This window comes from Athene noctua, chromosome 6 (genome assembly GCF_965140245.1).
Source record: "Athene noctua chromosome 6, bAthNoc1.hap1.1, whole genome shotgun sequence".
Taxonomy (NCBI): domain Eukaryota; kingdom Metazoa; phylum Chordata; class Aves; order Strigiformes; family Strigidae; genus Athene; species Athene noctua.
Genome location: NC_134042.1, coordinates 28,019,555 through 28,040,719, shown reverse-complemented (window position 1 = coordinate 28,040,719; position 21,165 = coordinate 28,019,555). Strand labels below are relative to the sequence as shown.

At 44.9% G+C, this 21,165-nt stretch overlaps 1 protein-coding gene across 4 annotated transcripts; it reads left to right on the top strand.

The window, feature by feature from the left end:
- The first annotated feature begins 626 nt into the window (after positions 1-626).
- ANGEL1 (angel homolog 1) lies at positions 627-19,282 on the top strand. Of its 4 annotated transcripts, none has more exons than XM_074910007.1 (11): positions 627-723; positions 2,636-3,235; positions 3,763-3,989; positions 4,623-4,692; positions 5,113-5,546; positions 6,234-6,360; positions 7,243-7,353; positions 8,119-8,188; positions 8,627-8,790; positions 9,647-9,811; positions 14,234-19,282. In XM_074910007.1, exons 2-11 carry the CDS (start codon positions 2,869-2,871, stop codon positions 14,395-14,397), a joined length of 1,899 nt encoding a protein of 632 aa, XP_074766108.1. In that variant the 5' UTR covers positions 627-723; positions 2,636-2,868; the 3' UTR covers positions 14,398-19,282. The 4 variants fall into 4 exon arrangements, with proteins under 4 accessions (XP_074766108.1, XP_074766107.1, XP_074766105.1 ...); XM_074910006.1 differs by lacking the exon at positions 627-723 and adding an exon at positions 735-920 and having other exon boundaries at positions 18,413-19,282; XM_074910004.1 differs by lacking the exon at positions 627-723 and adding an exon at positions 735-920.
- The last annotated feature ends 1,883 nt before the right edge of the window (positions 19,283-21,165 follow it).

Genomic DNA, 21,165 nt, shown 5'->3' with positions numbered 1-21,165 from the left:
GATGTTGTATACATTTAAATGTGGAACAAAGCAAAACATTAAAAATATGGACTTCAGCGAGGACTTCTCTTTTCATATGAAACTGTCTGGTTTCAACATGGAAAGGCCACAGTGTGCTCACATCCATGTGAGAGGGAGTGATTTGGCAGAGCTGTGCTGACCTGTGAGTAGCACACTGAGGGAAGCACGCTCCCGCACTGGTATTTCACCCACCCCTAATGGCTTTTATCCACGTAGAGCTTGTGTGCTGCAAAACCTTGAGTATCATCAACTGTGCTTGCAAAGCCTGTGTGATTATTAACTTATCTGGAGCACATGGGACTTTATTTCCCTGGTGGCTTTCCAGGGGAAAAAAATCGAGGAAATTTTCCTTTCTCTTCATTTTTCTGGAGAAACGAGTGATGGGGTGTGAAAACTTTTGTTCGAAAACGCAAATTTGAGGGTGACGAGGCCAGAAAGCCGCCGTCACCCTGCTGAGGGTCACAACTGCTGACCCCCGGGCACAGCCGTGCTGCCTGGCCCCGCCGCACAGAGACCGGCCCCCGGCCGCGCCCCTGCCCCACAGCGGGGCGGGCACGGCCCCACCCCGGCCCGGCCCAGCCCAGGCCGTCCCACCCGCCGGCCGCGGCCTCCGGGGGGCGGGCGGCCCCGGAGCAGCGCAGGAGGCCGAGGCCCAGGCCCGGGCTGGGCCCGAGGCGGCCTCCAGTCCTGCGGCCCGGCGCGGTGAGTGCCGGCGCGGCGCCCGGGCTCAGGCCGAGGCCGCGCCGTAAGGTCGTTGCTGAGGCGGGGCCGGCGCGTCGCGTCGCCTCGCTGGGGCCGGGCCGGAGGCGGTGGAGGCCGGGCCGCGCCGGGCGGTATGATCGGCACCGTGCTCTGCTACGTGCTGCTGCCGGCGGCGCGGCTCCTCCGGGCCCTCCGAGGTAACCCGGCCCCGGGCGGGCGGGCGGGCGGGCGGCGGCGGGAGCCGGGAGAGCCGGTGGCGGGGGCCTTCGCCTCCTCTCCCCGCGGCCTGAGGGGGGTGCGGCTCTCGGGCCCTCGGCGGCTGGGAGCCAGGGTCGTGCCAGCTGCCCCGTAGCGCCCCGGGTCCCTCGCCCTGGGCAGCAGGAGAGGGGGCGGGTGGGGGCCTGCAGCACCTGCTCGAGGTGGCGTGGGCACTTGTGCCGGGCCGGGGCTGCGCGCCCCGGGGCAGCTGAGGGTCTGGGTTTTTGGAGGGAACAGTGGCCGACTTGTGCTGCAGTGGCAGGCTGCATTCTGCGTGGGGGCCCGAGCCTCCCGGCCCGGATCTGCGCTGCAGGTTTGGGGAGGTCTGTGGAGATGGGCCACTCTGAGGTCTGTGGCTTTCCAGGGACCTGTGCGTGGCTCATGAACGGACTCTTGCTTTGCATACATCAGTATTTCACTTATTTTCTTAGATCTTGCTGCTACTTCAGAGTCCCTGGTGACTGCATTGATATAAAGCCACCCTCCTGCCTGAACCTGTCCCCAGGCCTGTAGCAGCCACTGGCACACTGTGGTTGTAGTGAAGAGCTAGCTGACTCCTCTCAAATTCAGCTCCCATCCTGTAGTAACCAGCTCTCGTAACGGCTGTGCCTGGCTAGTGGTGTGTGAATATTAACTTGGTGCATTGGTATTTCTGATGTTCATGAGCTTAATTACAAAACTATGGAGAGGAGTATGGTTCTTAAAGCTCCTTTTCTGACACATACAGAAAGCTTTGACATGAAAGATACAGTAAAAGCATACACAGGTTTTGCTGACTCCTGTATGTTATTGCTTTGGCTGACTGACTGTCACAGGGATACAGCAGAGTAAAAGTGATTTGTAGACTACAGAAATTGCTAGTCAACAGTAGGGACTAATGTCTGCAGAATTCATAGCAAAATGTAAATGCCATCATCTCTTATATAGATACAAGTGAAGAGAGTCCCTTTCTTTCTGCTTTACCCCACCAATATTAGTATATTCAAGTGTGATATCAACAGCAGGGATTTTTAAATTTTTTGACCAGAGATGTCAGTCATTAGGTGATCTGTAATTCTTACCAAGACTACTGTGTGCATATATGCCCTCTAATAAGGCTTTTAACTGGATAAGTTGGTCCCTTTGTGTCTTTATTTTTCATCTCTTAATAACAACAGTTTATCTTCCATTACACATTCTTGCGATATGTTTGATCCTCTTAGCTGAACACTACTTTCTTAATCCCTGGAAAGAAATGTGCTCCAAGTGCTAATCTATAGGAGCTTGACTTCTTAGCCTGTGGACCCCATCAGCTAACTTCTACAGACTGTGCCTTTACATTTGTTGTTGAGAGTTGATAATTTCCACAAGGCCTTTTAGCTTGTCTGTGATGCTGTATAAGTTAGAACTGCATTCCTTAGAGTTGGTAAAGCCATTGCCATCCTGTTCAGTTTCAGTGACTTTGACTAACGTAACTAGGATTGGACTGTGGCCTAGTGTTCAGGGGAAGGCAGATTAAGTTATTCAGACTGTAACTGTTTTTCTTCAGAGAAGTCATTTGGTTTGCTCTGCTGAATGGTTGTATTGCACAGTTTCAGCAAATGCATAGGAAAAAGAAAAAAGTGAAAAAAGATTTCCATCTATCATGTTGGTTTTGTTTGCTTTTAAATGGCAGATGCTTTCTTTACCTGTCGAAAGAATGTGCTTCTGGCGAAGAGCACGTCCACCCAGATAGAAGGCGTCTTTGCTGCGACCAGAGGAAGGTCGGTCCCAGAAGAGCAAGAAGCCCTTCTTCAGCAGTGGCTGGAGGAAGGAGCAGGGAATTTGCCAGCCAGCGAGAGTGCTCCAGCAGTGGGGAAAGTATCAGTTACCCTCACTAGTGACTGGTTGGAAGGTTCAGATCTATTGATGACTAGCCTCAGTGACCTGAATTCAGCTCCAGAAGTCACCCAGTGTGCTGGTCAGCAGCTCACAGAGCTACATGCCTTGGCTTCTGCAGAACCGCAAGATCGTGCAGTGACTGAACTGGCAAAATTAGCAGCAGAGGAAACGGTGGCTGTAGCAGGCAGTGCCCCTTGGGCAGCTGTGGTGCCACAGGCAGATCACCAGATAGCTGGCTGTGCTGCTATTGGTGTAGAAGTGCAGAATGAAGACCCAGCTGTGCTGGCCTGGAGTTTAGCACGTGATGCAGAGACAGTGCCAACGGAAGCCCCAGCCTGGCCCATTCAGGATACGATACAATTTAGTCCTCTTCCAGCAGGGGTACCCTACCATGGTCAGTAGTAACAGCTCTGAATCTAATGTTCATTTTGGTATTTGCATTTGTACTGATTGTGGTCAGGTTATTGTGTCTGGGCTTGCTGTCAGTAAGACATTGATTGTATCTGTCCATGCAGAATTGACAGGATCTGCTAGTGAAAACTGAAGTCAGTTTTTGCGGAGGGAGGGCTGGTCACAGCTGGTAGTGTCTATGCTATTAGACCATCTGGTCTGAACATCAATAAATGTTTATTTCCTAGGAACTGTTCTCAAATACTGGCTTTATAATATAAAAAGCACGCAAAAGCTGGTCAAGTGTTTCAGTATGCTTGACTGGTCCTCTGTTGTGTTATCCCCATTGACAATTATCCAAAGGCATCCAAAAAGAGCACCAGAAAACTAGAGTGGGTGAGGATTTGCTCAGAGGCTACAACACTCTAGCTTAGAGAATGAGAATGGCTATTTTCTGGGTTCCAGGGGGGCAAAAGTATCACCAGGGTACCCAGCATGGCTGTAACTTGGCTTTTTGTCTCTTACATGTAGAGATTTTATGGAGAGACTGGGAAGATCTTTCTGTCCAGCCCTATGTGCTGGAGCAGGTCTCAAAAAACACTCCTCTTTTTGAATTTCGAGTCATGTCTTACAACATCCTTGCCCAGGACCTGGTGGAGCAGGGCTTTGATCTCTACCTACACTGTCATCCAGACATCCTGAACTGGAACTACCGCCTTCCAAACCTTTTGCAGGAGATCCAGCACTGGGATCCCGATGTGAGTATGACTGAGCTGTTTGCACATCATTGTCACCAGAATTTGAATTCCTTGTTTGATCTAAGAGCATTAATTAAAAAAAAAAAAAAAAAAAAAAAAAAAGAAGAGAACATGAGGGAGGAGTTCTAGGAAGATACTACCTGCTTGGTAACTGAACGCTGATTCCTCTTAGAGTGTTGGAGGCCTTATTCATATGTTTTTTTGGTGTCTGTCTTGCTTTGATTGTGTTACTGTAGAAACTAGTCATACTTTGATAGGAGGGCTTAACTTCTTTAAACAGCAGAAGTAGAGGAAGAAGAGATGATGTGTGTTTGGGGAGGAAAGGACCAGGTTTACAAGGCAGCACAGAAGGGGAAACCTGCATAGAAGAGGACTTCATGACTTTTTCTATTCATTGAGTCCTCTTTGTGTGATGAAGGATCTTCTGCCTCGTCACTGGAAAACTGAATGATAAACTAATGTGACCCAGAAGGTTATTGCTCTCTATCTGGAAAGTACAAGACAGAGTTGCAGTGATGACCTTTCTGGTTGCAGGGTTGGTATGTGAGTGCATTTTTCCACTTTCTTCCTTCCCCAATACAAGGTAATTAGCAAATACTGGTGGAGCGAGTGAGGTCTTTGCCTTCCTTCCAGGTTCTGTGTCTCCAGGAGGTGCAAGAGAACCATTACTGGGAGCAGCTGGAGCCGAGATTCAAGGAGATGGGTATGTCCTGCTTTTGTGTGTCTGTATCTTCAGCTCATGGAACTGGCCAAGCAATGCTTCCTGCTTAACATCTTCAAAGCACGTGGCCTCAAGAGAGCTCTTCCTGTTTGTCACATGGCAGCTGGCCCTACTTCTGAACTGTCTGCCTAGACTTTCACCCTTTCTTTTGTAATTGATCTTTCTCATAGTTGACAGATCAGTGTAATAAAAGTGAGAGGTCCTAGAAGGACAAGGAGGGAGAAAATATCCTCAATGATAAATGATAAACTGTGATTATTGGAACAGAATTGGGTATAATGCCATATCCAGATGTAGTAGGAATCTCATCTGCTACATAAACTTGCTGAACTCCCCAGCTGATGGAGGGACCCTGAGGTAGTGACTGGATAAACCTTTTAATAGGTGATGGCTTCTTTTCAGGCTTTGCATGCTTCTATAAACGGAGAACTGGGACGAAGACAGATGGCTGTGCAGTATGCTATAAGCACAGCAGGTTCCAGCTGATCAGCCTCAGTCCCATAGAATATTTCCGGCCTGGCTTGGATGTCCTCAATCGGGATAATGTGGGCTTGGTGCTGCTGCTGCAGCCTCTGCTCCCGGAGGGCCTAGATCGGAAGGCAGTCAGTCCTTTGTGTGTGGCCAACACTCATGTGTTGTTCAATCCCCGGCGGGGAGATATCAAACTGGCCCAGATGGCTTTGCTCCTAGCAGAGATCGACAAGATTGCAAAAACTACTAAAGGCAGCTACTATCCTGTCATCTTGTGTGGAGACCTGAACTCTGTACCTGATTCTCCACTCTACAAGTTCATCCGGAACGGTGAACTTTCCTACCATGGGATGCCAGCCTGGAAGGTAGGTGCCAGCCAGAACTGGAATTGGGTAGCTCATTATTGCATGATGCTAGAGAAATGCATGGCTGTGTCCTTCCTCTCATGAGGAAATAGTCCAAATATTGAATTTGGTTATTCATCAATCTTCCCTAATGCCTCCAGCACTGGTGGGGAAGGAAGCGGACAAATGTGTGCGTGTTGTTTCCATCACTGCTCTTTTGGTTTCTCTTGAGGCAAACCAGTGATAATAGACCACCTAATGTCAGGTCCTGGTTTTTATTTGAGATGGGATTTTTGTGCCTGCGTGACTGGAAGTGTAGGGGAATACAACTCCACCAAGATTTGCTGAAGCATTATGTGAATGTTTGATCTGAAAACAGTTTGAAATAGGCACCTATGGTAGAGTCTCTTGTGGGTACCTGTTACTGTGTATTGATGATCAACTGCATCATTGGCTTTCAAGCTAAATCATCAGTTCAGTAATACATGCCTGCAAAATACCTTGTCAGGGGACTTTTAGCTAACTGTATCTATCTCCCACAGCTGAAGGTTTATTGTATTTGCACCATGTGCTGAATAGCTTAGTTTGTGCCTTTCTGTGAGAGTATTTTCCTGTCTTGCTGTTGCAAGTGTATATATGTACATTGTAGCTTGCAGAAATTTTGTTGTGTTGCTGATGTTTCCTCTCCTGTCTCTGGCCTCCTTGCAGGTGTCTGGTCAGGAAGACTTTTCCCAACAATTGTATTCACGGAAACTGCTGGCTCCGCTGTGGCCAGGCTCACTGGGTGTAACAGACAACTGCCAGTATGTCACTCTGTGCCAGCCAGAGAAACCTGGTGAGCTCCAGTGTGCACTGAGAACATGAGTTTGCTGAGGATGGACAGTTTGTGGTCCTTGCTGTCTCTCTGAGTAGCTTGGGCATGTATTGCATGAGGCACTAAGCAAAGATTCTCTTCTATCAATTTCCTTGGTATATGAATTGAATTTAATTTTTCTGGAGTCTGTTGCTGTAGCCCAATTTCTGCCATTTTCCTTCTGTAGTCATGAGCTGAATGTTCCCCTATCATTGCTCTACATACCTCTTTCATATTCTCAGACTTACGCTTTTGTGCAGTTGTAAACCATGTTCAGCAGCCACAACTTTCAGCTGCTGGCGTTTTTGGGAGCGGTTTTGGCTGGTATGTGCACACCACTATTAGGAAATAATTCCTCAGAGCCCAGTTGCAGTCATGACTGTTCTCTGCTGTCCTTAGAGAGGGTTAAAAAAAAGAAGCCCACACTAAATAGCTTTTGCTGAAATCTTGAATGTAGAACTTGTATTCAGCCTGATCTCCAGAGTTGCTTTTTCTTTTATGGCAAACATTTCCTTGAGTTGAACACTAACCGATCTGCTTAAAAGTCCCTTGAACTTGTGGTGTCTCAGAGGTGACATTCTTAATTTGTTTCATCAAGATGTTGGCCGTGACTGTTGCATTACCTAAAGAGATAGCAAGAACTGCTCTGTTCTACATTTATGCGTCTGTTCTGTTCTACATTTAGGTTCTTATTAAGTGATTCCCGTTCTCATGGTATCAAAGTGCTTGGGCACAAAAACCTCTCTCGAACTAAAGAGCTCTAAGAGGTCCAAAGGTCATCTTTAGATGGAGATGCAGGTGTTATCTGTAGATGCAACTTTGTTGCAATTATTTTCTTCTTGTAACTTGTATGTTTCTCTGCAGGCAGACACAAGTACAGCCGGGACTTCCTGCTTCAGTTTCAATTTTGCGATGTTGCCTGTGAACGACCACCACAGCTGGTCCTGTTGGAAGGTGTGACAGATGCTAAACCAGGTATTAATGGGAGATTTTTCAGCTTGTGACTCTCCTAGCTCGATTTTGATGAAAACGTGAGGTAGAGGTAATGCGTGGTGAGAAAAGGGGAAGGTAGAAGGCTGCCTTCCATGGCTGTGTGATTACTGATGGATTCTGTGAGAGCTCAGAAGATTAGTCTTACCACCCTCATACACACTGACAGTGTTCCTTGAGATGCACTGAGATTCAGCCTCTTTCGGAGGCTGTTTCATATAAAGTGAAATTATATATGTATATATACACTTTTCTGCTTCAAGATTTTTGGTGAGAGAGAACAAACCTGAAGACTTTAATGTCACAATGGCCACAACATAGATGTCTCCAGATGCTGGTACCTAGTAGACACTGCCTCACCTCTGGGTCTTGTCACATGGCTGATAATGCTTTCTCCACTTCTGTTCTGCCTTTCTAGACACTGTTTGAGAAAGCTGTAGATGAAGGCAGATGAACTTTCTTTGAGAGAAAAGGTTGAAGTACCCTGAGCTTTGATAATATTAAATGCTTTAAGGACATGTCCTTAGCAGGACAGAATATGATTTCTCAGTTGTTTGCACTGATCTGTTCTTAAGATGTTCCTGGGGTTCCCTTTGAATATTTTTCTTTAAGGTACCTGTGACTGGAAGCTATCTGCTCTTCTTGGGCAAAAGATTCATTTGGTCTCAGGAGAAGCTTGTCAGACTTGGGATGAGCAGCCTGTTCCAGGATCTGTGTAGGTCTGGCTGGAATCTCTTTGCTCCTTTGCAGACCGCCCTGCACACTGGCCCAAGCCTGCTGCCACGGTGAAAGACCCTGATCCCCAGCCATTTGTCCCAAGGTAACTTGGTGCACCTTCCATGGCCCCACTCTTCAAGCCCAGTCTTGGTTTTCCTGAGCACTGAAAATCTGGCTGAAGTAAAGACTGAAATAAATGTGAGGGTGGAAGAGAGTAAGGAGGGCTATCTGGAAGAGACAGATCCACCCAGGATTCTCTCAGCAGCTGGGTACTGTTCTGTCAGCATTGTGTTGGTGAGGTTGGAAATGAAGGACTTGGACAGGACTGGGTATTGGAGACCCTGGAAGTTCATTGTCCACTTTGTCTTTGGTGTAAGTGGAGTGAATAATTCTGAAAGACTGTCTTTTATGTGATCATGAAGTAGAAATACTTTGGACAGTCACATCAGCAAGGGAACATCCAACTTCAGCTGTGACTGCAGTACTGAACACTGCATCATTCTCTTTCTTTCCTTGGTAAATGGTGGCTGTTCATGTGCAGGTCCTCAGGCGTTATCCAGCATGGCCTCAACCTGACCTCTGTCTACAGCCACTTCCTGCCACAGAGGGGACGCCCAGAGGTCACAACGATGCCCATGGGGCTTGGAGCCACTGTAGACTATATCTTCTACTCAGCGGAGCCTGTGGAGAATGGTAACAGGGGGGGTAAGTGTGGCAGTGTAGGGCTTATCCCTGTAACATTGGGAGAGGGCTGTGGGGCATGCCAGAATGCAGCTTGGTGTCAGGCAGTGCATTGTGTTAAGCTGGGCTGGATCTACAGGGTGTGACTTCAACTGAAATGATGCATGAAGTGGAAGCTGCATTTTCTCAGGTATCATGAAAAGACACTGTTTACCTCTGCTGTGGAAAAACTGGAGCTGTTTATCTTAGGTTCATGTAGGCTTTTGAGGAAGCTAGAACAGAAAGGATTCTGTTCTTTTGTATAACTATCTTGTGCTCCTGATAACAGGTAGTGCTGGGTCCTAAGTTCAAGGCTTGGACTTCTGGTCTGACTGATACCACACAGTGGCCTTAGAAGATGGTGACTCTGGTTACCTTACAATGGCATCACCTCTCTGCTACCTGAAACAGGAGTTATGCTGATGAAAGACTGCATGTAAATGCATCCAGGAGCTGTCTCTGAGCTGGTTTGGATTGTGTCAGAATCAACTTTGGGGAGGAGGTTAGGAATGAAGAGATTAATTCTTCCTCAGGGGAGGATCTGAAGCTATTGCTAGGACTTAGTACTGTGAAAAGAGCTGCTCGTGTAAGCAGCTGCCTGGTGAATTTAGTGTGTACTTGTTTCCTGTGCCTGCAAGTATATGAAACCATTGAACAGCAGTATTATAGGATGCTCACTGCTTTCATATCTAGGCTGAAAGGTGCATGCAAGTGTTTGTGCAGGCTGTCTTCATTCATCAGGGGAAGAATAGAAGCATTGACAGACATCCTTCTGTATGTGTATAGAGTTAATCTACAGCACCAGTCTCGGACTGATGTTTCTTTCTGTTTTCTTTGTCAGGTCGCAGGCTGTACCAGGATGGAGCCCTGAAGCTGCTTGGCCGCCTTTCCCTTCTCTCTGAAGATGTCCTGTTGCTGGCAAATGGCTTACCAAATCCTTTTTGTTCATCTGATCATCTCTGCCTGCTGGCTAGCTTTGGCTTGGAGATCTCCAGCCTTAGAGAGGGTTAGTGTTGATTCCCTTTCCTTAAAGAAAAGCTGTTCTGAATACAGCAGTTGAGGCTCTGGAATGCACAACCTGCTTGCAAGAAAACTTTTCCTTTTCATGCCCTAAAAGTCCCTTTGTCCTCTCATACCCTCACAAAAAGCGGGGATGGGAGAGTTGGAGTGCTTTGTGCATTGGTATTTTGTGGGTCTCTGCAAACCTGAGCTGTGTTCCCAGTGGGCTTCCAGTTGCATTCAGGCATTAACATCCCTTAAAAGGATCCTTGTTCCACTGTTTTGTTTAGCAGATGTTTTAGTGCTGCAGGAACCAACATAACTCCTGTGTTTATTTGTCCTTGTGTGAGATCTTCAAGGAGCTGGGAAAGAGAGGGGCAACACTGCCTACTTCTGCTTAGTTAATTGCTACTGAGGAGCAGGAGATGTATACACCAGTATTCTTTCACACCAAAGGAGTGGTTCTTTTAATTTCTCAGTGATAGTTTATGAAGTGTGGTCCTTCCAGGACTAGTCATGTTGACTTTGAGAGTCTTGGCTCTGCTAACTGCTTGGAAATGGCTTTTACTTAATAATGTGAAAAGGCTGCCTTGCTGGCAGAGGGGTTTGTGTAGTTGAACGGTTTCTACAGGAAGCTGCCTGCTGTGGTTAATGGACCAGGGAATGGCATTGCCAGAAATAGAGCCAGGGCTTCTAAGAGCCACCTGCAGGAGCTCTGGAACTGCAGCAAAAGCCTAGAGGCCTTGGGGAAGGCTCCCTTCCTTTCTAGCAGTCTCAGAACAGTACCTAGTTTGGCACTTCTAGGAAAAATATTTACAATCCTCCCCGTGAATATCAGGTGGAAAGATCCTGTGAGGCATGGCAACGCCAGGAGCCTGTAGCTCTGGGAGGTCCCAGAAGAGAGATGAAAATTGAAGGCATGTGAGAGGCAGCAGAGCCATTAGATAGAAGAGCTACTTGTCACTTGCTCTGTGCCCTTCTGATTCCATTCAGCCTGCCAGGCATCAGATAGCCAATCCATAGCATTCTCCTGCACCAGACAGAAGTTCTTGCAACTGTCTTCTGGAGCCAACCATGTTTAGGTAGGTAGGACTGACTCCTGTCTCTTGACAGGTGTTGGGAGGGAGGGCAAGGCTGTGTAACTTGGAGCCAGATTGTCAATCGTTGGTACCCAGTGTACCTTTGGTATCATATCAGTGTACTTTGTCAGCAGTGGCTTGGCCAGTACAAAAACAGTAGAACTGTACCTGTTCCTAGGGCAGATTCACCAGTTCAGCTTGACATTTGGTGCTCAGTTTTTCCCTGAGAAATTAGAGCAATATTGGTAGAAACATTACCATAAATGGGGCAGGGAAATCTGGTCTCACCTCACATTTTTGTGGGAAGGTACAAGGAGACTTGAAATAGTCTTCCTTCTTCCTGGGTTCTGTTGGGAGACTTTAATATTTTTAATGTTACTTTCTTACTGAAAAATAAAATTTTTATAATCTAAGAAAAAAACACAAAGCAACTGCAGCACCTTGTGCTCCTGGCAGCTGAACCCTATGAGGACTTGCTCAACAAGGCTTTGAGGGCTTGGATGTGAAAGAGGAGAGGACAAATTAGCTACACAAGATAGTAGTGAAGATTGAAGAGAGGGATGAAGCGGGCCTCGCTGTTGTCTCCCAGCACATCCCCAGATACCAGAGGTGGTTCGTTTGGCATCGGACTTGTCTTGCAAAATAGTTTCTGTTCAGGAACCCTTCCTCTCCTCCCAAAGAAAGCAAGTACTGCTCATGTTTTTACAGCTCATTTCTGTAAACTGTACAGAAACAAGGGGGGTGTGTGTGGGGATTGTGTTCTGCGCCCATATGATTGTTTAAGGACTGTATATTCCCTTCTTGCCCCTGCCAGATGTTGTGGTATTTGCCTGGTGATCTGTGGCTGGCTTTTGCTACCCGAGTTGGAATAACATGTAGGAGTCTGTATAAGTGAACAGCAATCTGAAGGTGAATAAGTCTGTGGCTTTGTTTACCCTTAGTTTCACAGGTGGTAGTTCTGGTGTGACACTAGTGTTTGTACATGGGGAGCTGTGTATTATTATGGCTCTGTTTATTTGACAGTTGGACTAATTTCTGCAAGTACTCTTTGGTTTTGTAATTGGTTGTATTGAAAATTGGTGAACTGAGAGCTTTGTTTTCTGTCAGGCTTGAAAATAGGTTGCCAGAAAGCAGCCTGGTTGCAGATAACTCCCACCAGCTGGTAACATTGTAGTAGGAAACTTGGAAGACACTAAAGGTTTGAAAACAACCAACCAAAAGCAAGACAAAAAAATGCTGTGACACACAGTGTTGGCATTCACATCTTTGGCTCTCTGCTTCAGTTGTTACTGCTGGCTAGGTCTGATGGGCTGTACACCCACAGATGGACTGGTTGCTCCTGCACCGAGGCACAGGAGCAGTGCTTCAACATCAGAAGTGCTTCTTCTATTTTATTTAAACCAAAGACTTAACTTTTCTTTTAGGTAATTTGCATGAAGGCATCTCTCAGGGAGGTTTTAAGGTTCCAGCTGTACTTTGTTGGAAAATCTAATCTTCCACAGGTCAAGCTAATGCTTTCTTTTTTGATACATGAAATAGTATGGTATGAACTTGGAATGGTTAAGCTGTTGAACACAGGATATGGAGTCACGTGCTGAGAAACCCCAGGACAATGCTGCAAGTCTTCTGATCCTTCTTTCTGAAGGTTAGAAAACTCCCAGAGGGACCTGCAGTTCCCAAATCCCTGGCTCATACATGCTTCCTTGGGTATTTCTAGGTGAAACTATTGCAGAAATGCAAGACCATTGCTAGTGACTGCATGCAGACACACAGAGGCAGAGTTGAAGAGTTGATTGCTGTGGTTGTTTTGACCGTGGTCCCTTGAAGCTGTGGTACAGACTCCTACAGACTTATCCTGTTTCAGGAAAGAAAAAAAATCCTGTTTTCTAGAGCAATTTGGAGTTAACATCAAATGGATTTGGAGACTTGTTAATGCCTCTGATTGTGGGGGAATATAGAAGATTGGAGATGGGGTGGGTGGAAAGAGTCCCTACCTCTAAAATAGCAACTAGTATATAGTTGTAGGGAGAAAAGAGTATGTTCTGTGGTTCTTTAAGAATAGCACACAGGGAAACAATAAGAGGCTGTGGTAATGAGCAACTTGTGGTGGGACACAGGACTAAGATTCCAGATGTAGCTCTTAACACTGTTTCTTGTCCTAAGTTGCCATTAGCACAGCTTTCTGATGTATTACAGAGGGGTCTGTAAATGGTTATGGAAGTGAAACAACAGGAATAGCTGCTATACTCAGACAGGGAAGGTATCATAGAGCTAGGATTATCTACATCAACTTAGTAGTGATGTAGAGTTCAGGGAGACTGGTACTTAGAGGAAGGGGTGTGAGAGTCCACTGGCAGTTTGTATACGCACCCTGTTATCAGTCTCCTAAGCTGCAGGAACATGCAGCTGTAGAGGCAAACACGTATTTGACAAAGTATCTTTGCTAGACAACAGCTTAGATTGCACCACAGCTGCTAGGCTGTATTTAGTTATGGTATTTAGATAGAAGTTGGACATCCTTCACTTTCTCAGAGTTTTAAGCTCATCAGTTCAGGAGGATGCCCTTTATAATCAGTTTTCTCAATTACATTGGATGGGAGGAGTGGTAAACAATATAATTGCACTGGTTTCTTTCCTTTTCTTAATAAATGAAACTTGGCTGCTGCTTGAAGTCTTCTTTCTCCATGCCTGTTCCTTATGAGGTGTCTCTCCAGCAGCTGTTTTCCCACGACTGCCATAACCAGTTAACTTTCTGAGTTACTGATGTTTATTTTTTTCTGCAGCTGTATTTCTTCAGTTAAAAGCTATGGGTGGAATTCTTTAGGGCCAAGTCTTACTATAAACTCAGCATTTGAATAGTGTCAAGAGCTATAAGATAGTGGGTTTCCTCATCCCTGAGGAGTTAAGTGGGAGGGGAGAGAGCTCTGAAACCAATACTTAGATGGGAATAACTCTTGTTATATACGACCAAAAAAAGTTTATCATTAAGTGCCCTGTATGCCACCCGCTTTGTGAAGCACAGAACTCTGAAATTGACTGTAGTTCCTCTTCTCTGAGGAATCTCTTAGAGGCTATAAAAACAATTTGGCATCTCAGAGAGAATCTTTTAAGAGTGGGTCAAGGTATGTGTTATGCTCCTAATGATAGTTGTGAGTGGTGTTGGCAAACAGTCTGCAAAGCAGGATGCAATTTCTTTTCCCATTGCCACCACTTCATTAATGAACATTTATTTGATGTACTGTTAGGAATTTGCAGATATATCCATGGTTCATCCAAATGCAGATGAAGCCTTTTGTGGCTCATCTGAAGGAGGAGCACACAAGCCTTAGTGGGATACCCTCTCCTTTCAGTAGGCTTCCTGTTGTGCAAGTTAATTCAATTGCTGGCTATGACCTGCTCCTTCCCAGACTGTAGCTGCCTGGCCTGTGGTGCTTTCCGTAGCACTGTCACACTGAAATGTGCAAGCTGTGTGATCTCTGCCATTGAATGTACTGCATTGTGTTTCAAAGTATGATACCAAGTTTCTATAGAGAACTCACCTTGCTGTAGTGATAACCAAGATGAGTGATTTAACAGCTGGCTTCACGCCTCAAGCTCCTTCCTTTTGGCAGCTGTACAAGTTTGGCTTCTTCTGTTAAGGCAAGCTGTCCTCCAACTTCCACTGAAAATGTCATTCTAGTCTTGAAGTTCTTCCTTTTGTTTATTTAAAAGTGTATTTATTATTTCAGACCTAGGCTACACATTCTTGTGCTCTAAGGGAATAGGAATGCTGTACAGTAGAGATGGAAAATTTCTCCTAACTTTCGTTAGACAAGCGACAGTTTTCAAGGTGCTGAGGTGGCAAATGGGAGAAGGACTAGACTAGACACTGGCATGTGCTACAACAAAAGATGCATTTGTTCCATCCAGTCTTTCCTGTTATACACAAAGAAGACTTGACTTCAAGCCTTAGTAATGTTACTTAGTTTTTTAGTCCTTCCTTTCTGGATGGAAAGCTGCCCACAGCAGTCTTAAGTTTATTCAATTATTGACTGCATTCAGGAGCTGCTCATAAACTGGGGGTAGATGAATGTAGAAGTTAGTCATTCTAAAGCTATTCCTTTTCCTCCCCCAGTGTGAGGTTGGAGGTAGGATGGCAGTCACTCTTTACCAAAATAAAAATATAATCCAGGCCTGCTGTCCACATATGCCTTTGCCTTCCATAATCCTGCAGTCTGTGCATGAATGATGCTCTTAAGGCTCAGTCTCACTCTCTCATGAATGGATTTCTGTATGCTTTTAGGCATGTGAGAGCCGTAAGTTTTGTGGTCTTCAGCTTCTCAGTGTAGTAGCTGACTGGGTTTCTTTTTCCATTTTTTTTTTTTTTTTTTAATTACTAGTTTGCTAAGTTGTGTATCCTTTCCACAATAAAGTTTTTTCTCTAAGGTCCAAGTATCATAATCTGTAACTGACTTAAAAACCTACAACTGCTGGAACTATCAGTAACAGGGGGAAAGCCTGATTGAAGAGGGAGCAGAAAGTTTTTTTTTTAATCTCAGCTGTGGCCAAGTCACTGTTTCACCATTCTCACTCCATTGTCTAGCAGTCATCTTGACCTGTCTATAGGGGGTTAGGAGTGACTTGATTTTTAGTAAAATCTAAGACATGAGGCAGAGGATATTTTTGAGCAAGCATCTAAAGTAGAGGTTTACAGAAGTCACAGCATTTTAGTCTTTTTTTCTAATACTATTAATGTTTTCTGTATTTAATAGTGGAGCAAGAAGCCTTCAACCTCTGCTGAAGTCTGCTGTCAACTCCTAGGCTTAAGCACAGGCCATGCAGGCTTATGAAGTGGCTACTTTCTTTTGTATCTTCATACCATCTACTAGGTGCTGTGCAATTACTTCCCCTCAAGGTAGAAGTTGTTCATATAATTAACTTAGCTAAGAGGGACTATTGTATGTACCATTCTCTTTGGAGTAACAGGTTAGGAGATATTTATTCCTTTCCTCTACACACTGTAGGCTTGCTTACATCCTGGCCCTGGTCCCAGCTATTACTCATTTCCCTAGAGAGAGGGGGTATGTTATGCCTGAAAGATGATAGTCTGAATAAAGTTGGATCCCCCTTGCTGGGGAAAGGCACTGAATCTTGCAGCTGACTGTCCTTTATTAACCCAGCATTTGTCTTGAGAAGTCCTGGTGAGGTCATTAGTCTGGAAGGCCACTAAACTACAGACCTTAAGTAGAATTGCTTTTCAAGCCAGGAAGGGAGACTGGACCATATGTTGTAGAGCAGTGCAAGCAGAGATTTGTGTTAACCCTTACAGTATTGTTTCAAAACCAAAATTTCTGTTGCTGCATACACTTTTTTTTTTTTGATCCAGCCTGACTGATGGCAGTTCAAGAGGCAAAGATGAGTTTCAGCCTTTGCCACACAGCCACATATGTACTTCTTACTCTCTGGCAGCTGCCTCTGTGTGTACAGACATACTCACCTGTTCAGATGATTGAAGGAGAATGAGAGTTCTTCCATGTCCATAGTGTTTCAAGTACAGGGCATCTATACATCATCTGTCTGATATCATCACTCAAGGCTGTGCCTTTCACTTCTCAGCTGACTGACAGTGGGGAAGTTTAAAATGGAAAGAAAGACAGTACAGACATCTTGTTTTCTCTGCACAAGCTGAGAGCAGTACAGAGGGAATTTTATTGTCTTAAGTGTCAAAGGGAGCCAGAAGAAGTATCCACATGAGGGCTATGGGAGGTGCAGTAAGAACTAAATCTAAATACAAGTTCTGTGTTGGCTACGTAAGAACACAGAACCCCACTGATTAATTACAAAAAGACACACATAATATTGTTCTTAAAGAAAGAAACCTTCCATTTCTTAGTTCAGAGCTGTACCAGTGATAAAGATGCAAATAGTTTTGGAGCACCCTAATAGTGCTAGAGTAGAATACTGATGTGCATGGAAGGGGACCACTCTGGTCCTGCTAGCACCATCTCAACCCTGACATGGAGGAAAACTCTGCTTTGCAGAGATTATGGGGGATTTAGTAGCCTTCTTGGCCTAAGTTGAGTTGCTCTTGAGCAGATGGGGCCAGGGCACCACTGAAGGGGACTGGTTGTGATACATGTAAACACCTGCTCAGAAAACAGACAAAAATATTAAATTCCCTAAGGAGTTCAGCTTGGCTGTAGAGGGACTGTCTCCACCTTGCTCTGGCAGAACAAACACCAAGCCAGAATAGCACTTGCTTTCTTGGGTTAAGTTATAAATTCATAATGCAGGTCTTAATGTTGACAGGACAACAGTGCAAGACCACTGGAATATGTGGTGTTATTTCAGACAGACATGCACACACTGTACACATGGGACAGGGCACCTCCTGCTTATATGTAGGGCCTGATCATCAGGACCACTTGAAATACTTCACTCAGAAGGAGCAAGTGACTAAAGCAACCACCTGAAGCGATTAGCCAGCGCCACTAGAGCAAGGTCGAGCCCATCAACTCCAAACTCTTGCCCTTTAGCAACAGAGCATTCTTCTGTACATTATGGTTTCTTGAACTCTGCAATTTTAAGGACAAGTCATGTCCATACACCACCACACGTGAACCTACCTTAATAGGCAGGCAGCTGATTAAGGCTTTCATCTGAAATACTTTTAGAAAAATTCTTCACATTGAGCAGATCTGATAACAGCAATACAGCTACTGCATAAAGAGAAATTTATGTTTCAGCCACAGTTCTGGAGTAATTTATTCTGGTAGATCCAAGCATACTGTGTACTGACCCATACAGACAGTGGCACACAGGTAAAATAGTCAACTGAAAAAAACCACTCCCAGCTAAAACACTTGCTAACATACTTTATGTTCCTAAAGACTCATTTAGCTTATTGTATCAGAGTTTAAAAAAAGGCTAGTGTGTCACGGACTGATGGACACCAAACTCCACTCCTTAGTATATGTGGTTTGTATCAGAATGACAAGGTATTAGAAAGTTTTGCTCACTAATCCATATAAAAATAATTGCAGTTGGCCAGGGGCTTGCCTACATAAAAGTATAAAGAGGAACTTTTATTTCGAGGTTTGCATTACATTTGAAATAGCTTTGCTAGTAGTAGGTCACCATTTGTTCCAAGTCTTCCAAAACTCACTTAGACTTCACACAGAACAATACTAGAGTATGGATGCAGTTCCACAGAGTTCACAAGGACTTATACTGCAGAACAGACATCAGGTGACACCTATTAAACAGTGAAATTTACACCCCAGAGCTACATGAGCGATCATATTAACATTTAACATTAAATAATTAATAGGACTCCTCAAGATCCATCTTTTTTGTTCTGCAGGCACTAAGGAGTATGAGTTACAGTCTAGTTCCTTATTTTCATTCCTTCTCTGTAGCTCTGAAGACCACAGAAGTGCAAGAGACTCATCTCCAGCCTTTTCTTCCTTATGGTTAAAGGAAGACAGGGCAGGCAGATAAGGGAGGAAAGAACTGGAAGTGTGAAAGTTTGTCTTTCATTGTTCCCTCAGGTTTCTTATGGCATAAAACTGGATTGCACTGATCTCGCTGTGACAGGGGGCTGCTACGCTGTCTTGTTAGCAAGGAAGCTAAACTTTGTGTTGAAGTGACTCATCTTGTTACAAAGACGGGGAGCAAGTGCAAGAAGGGGAGAACTGTTTGGTCATTTTCTTCCAGTTTCTTGCAGCATCTGCTAAACTAGAGATACAGAAAGACAAGGGGCAGAAATTCTACCACCCAGAGAAACATAACAGAAGGCTTGAAATAGTAACCCTAGTAGAGGGCTCATGTCTGCTCCTGTGTCCATCTTGAGAAGTCATCAATATTAGATACATAAGTAGTAAATGCCTCCTAATGTACATAATTGTGAAACTAAATCTTGAAAGAGCATATTCCTGGCTGGCTACAGCTGAGGATTAAGAGACCTTGAACTCAACCTGTCATTCATTTCTTAAAACATCCACTTCCTTTGGTTTCTAAGCTATTGGCCTCAGTCACATCCTGCGGGAAAGTGCTTAATTACCAGGTCAAACAAAGCATTTTGTTTTAAGCCATTCTGTGCTGGTGATCTAACACTGCTGAACATCTCTTTTGCCCTGCTCTCAAGAAAGCATCATTAGCTTGCAGCTGACCCCTCACTTGCCCCATCTGTTTTGAAGTCTTCCTCCCCCCAACACACTTCCCGTCCTTTCCATCAAGTCTGTCCAGTTATTGAATGTGCTCTATATGAAGCTACTAATTATTCTCAAGAGCTTTCCAGTTACTCTGAATTAATTAAAAAAAGTCATGGTGAGAATGCATCCTAGTTTTATCTAAGGGGCTTTTACAATTTTTTTCTGGATTTCATCCACTTTAATAAAACCTGACATTCAGTCTCCCTTGCTGACTGCTGCTTGTATTTATCATATGATTCACAGTGGCACCTGAACTTTCAGTCTGCTGCATAGCAAACATTACGCAAAGGCAGTTTGTGGCTTGCAAGTGACCTATAATATTGACAGGTAACTGTGGTACCTTTACAGCTAACATCATCAACAGCATCCAGACGCTAAATATCTTAATTTACAGCCACACAAAATTGACCAGAGGACAGATTCAGATGGATGCTTGGCTTGCTACTGCTGCCTATTTCAAATTGTTACATGTAGATGGAGTGCAAAGGAAAGGACAGATGTTGCAGTGTTGAACTGAGTTGAACTGAACTCAGTTGAACTGAGAAAACTGGCATCCTCTTCTGGATTAACCTTATCTTGGATCAGTAGCAAGTTCAGTGACCTTGCCATGGACTGTCCTCCTGGTCATACAGCATAGCAGAAAAGTACAGACTACAAAGAGAGCTCTGAAGGACAGACTGCAGCAGTATGGATATCGTGCTTTGCAGGTTACATCACAGTTAAGGATGTACAGTTAGGAACTTGTAAGGCCTGAGTTCAGTCACTTGTGGGTGGTGCTTCCAGGATTTACACTCGACAAAAGACCTGATTTGTTTGGGGGTAAGAATCCATTCTCTGCCATCAAAATAACACTGCTTATGTGAGGGTGTGGCACATCAATACTGCAACATAAATTCTGGTAGAGCTAAGCTCCATCATGTTTCTAACAAATTCACAAAAAAGAGTAAACCCAGTTCTAACAAAAATATGTAGTATTTCAGAAAGTTTAGCTCCATTGTCAGTGCTGTGATAAAATAAGACTCAGTTTCTCTCAAGGATACTCCCACTCCCAACCCTCAGTTTTTGCATGGCCTAGATCCATGCATCCAGATGACTTTAAGGCCATGCTGTTCTGACTTCTGGGAACCCCACTGTTACTAGGCTCTAGGTCTCAGAGAGGTCTGAGAACACTTCGGTTTTCTGACAAGTGTTACACTGCTTCATCAGTAGCACAACACTCCCCTGAAAAGAAGTGTAGAAAGAATCAAGGCTGTTAGTGGGTAGAAAGGCCCAGCCCAGCCCTTTGGGGAAGGCTAGCGTAAGTGGTGCTATCAAATGCTGCAGCTATCCAAAGAGCCAGAAAACAAGCACAGCTCTAGGACTGGGGTGGGGAACTACTTTCAGGAGGCTCCAGACTGAGCTGTCAGGAAAGCAGCTGCAATCTCCTTGAGCAGGGCTTCCCACCAACAGGTGTCTGTAACTCTAGCACTAACACCACAGTGAGGAAGGAGCAAGACCCTTGTGGAAAGGAAAATTGCTTGTAAAACATCATTAAATCCTTCTTTAACTATTTACTCTTAAAACTTGTACCTCACTGACTGAAGTGACTTCTGAAAGCTTTCACAGTAGCACTCACTAGAAGTTAATAGAGAGAAGGGTGATGAAGAGATGGCTCTAAAGTTTAAGCTTCCCACCAGCCCTGCCTGCCCCCACTGCCACTGTTGGGACAATTGAGGTCTCTGTGCCTGTTTTCATGTGGCAATGGCATAGGCATATCCTGACCCACTCAACCACAGAAGGACTTAGAGCAACAGCTCACCAGTATTGCAGTGGGTAAAGAGGACCATCATCCCACTGTCTACCCCCTAAGAGACAATGAAATGCTTTGAAATAGGCAGGACTAAACACACAAGATGCAGTTTCTCCAGATGAGTGGCCTTTGTATGATCAATAAATCAGGAGGCTGAGCAAATTCAGCCCTGTCTCTCACAAAACCAATGCTAAACAGAGTGTTCATAATGACAAAATTGAGTTTTTGCACAAGATGTGGGTGCCATCCCATTCCAGCATCACTTCTTCCTCAGCCCTGCAGGCCTTGCATGGGCTGAAGA

Excerpts from the sequence above, each read along its gene's own strand:
- ANGEL1 (XM_074910004.1), top strand. The coding sequence starts at position 857 with ATGATCGGCACCGTGCTCTGCTACGTGCTGCTGCCGGCGGCGCGGCTC. Across the intron at positions 921-2,635 it reads GCTCCTCCGGGCCCTCCGAG|ATGCTTTCTTTACCTGTCGA; the intron begins GTAACCCGGCCC and ends TTTAAATGGCAG. Across the intron at positions 9,812-14,233 it reads GATCTCCAGCCTTAGAGAGG|TAGGCTTCCTGTTGTGCAAG; the intron begins GTTAGTGTTGAT and ends CTCTCCTTTCAG.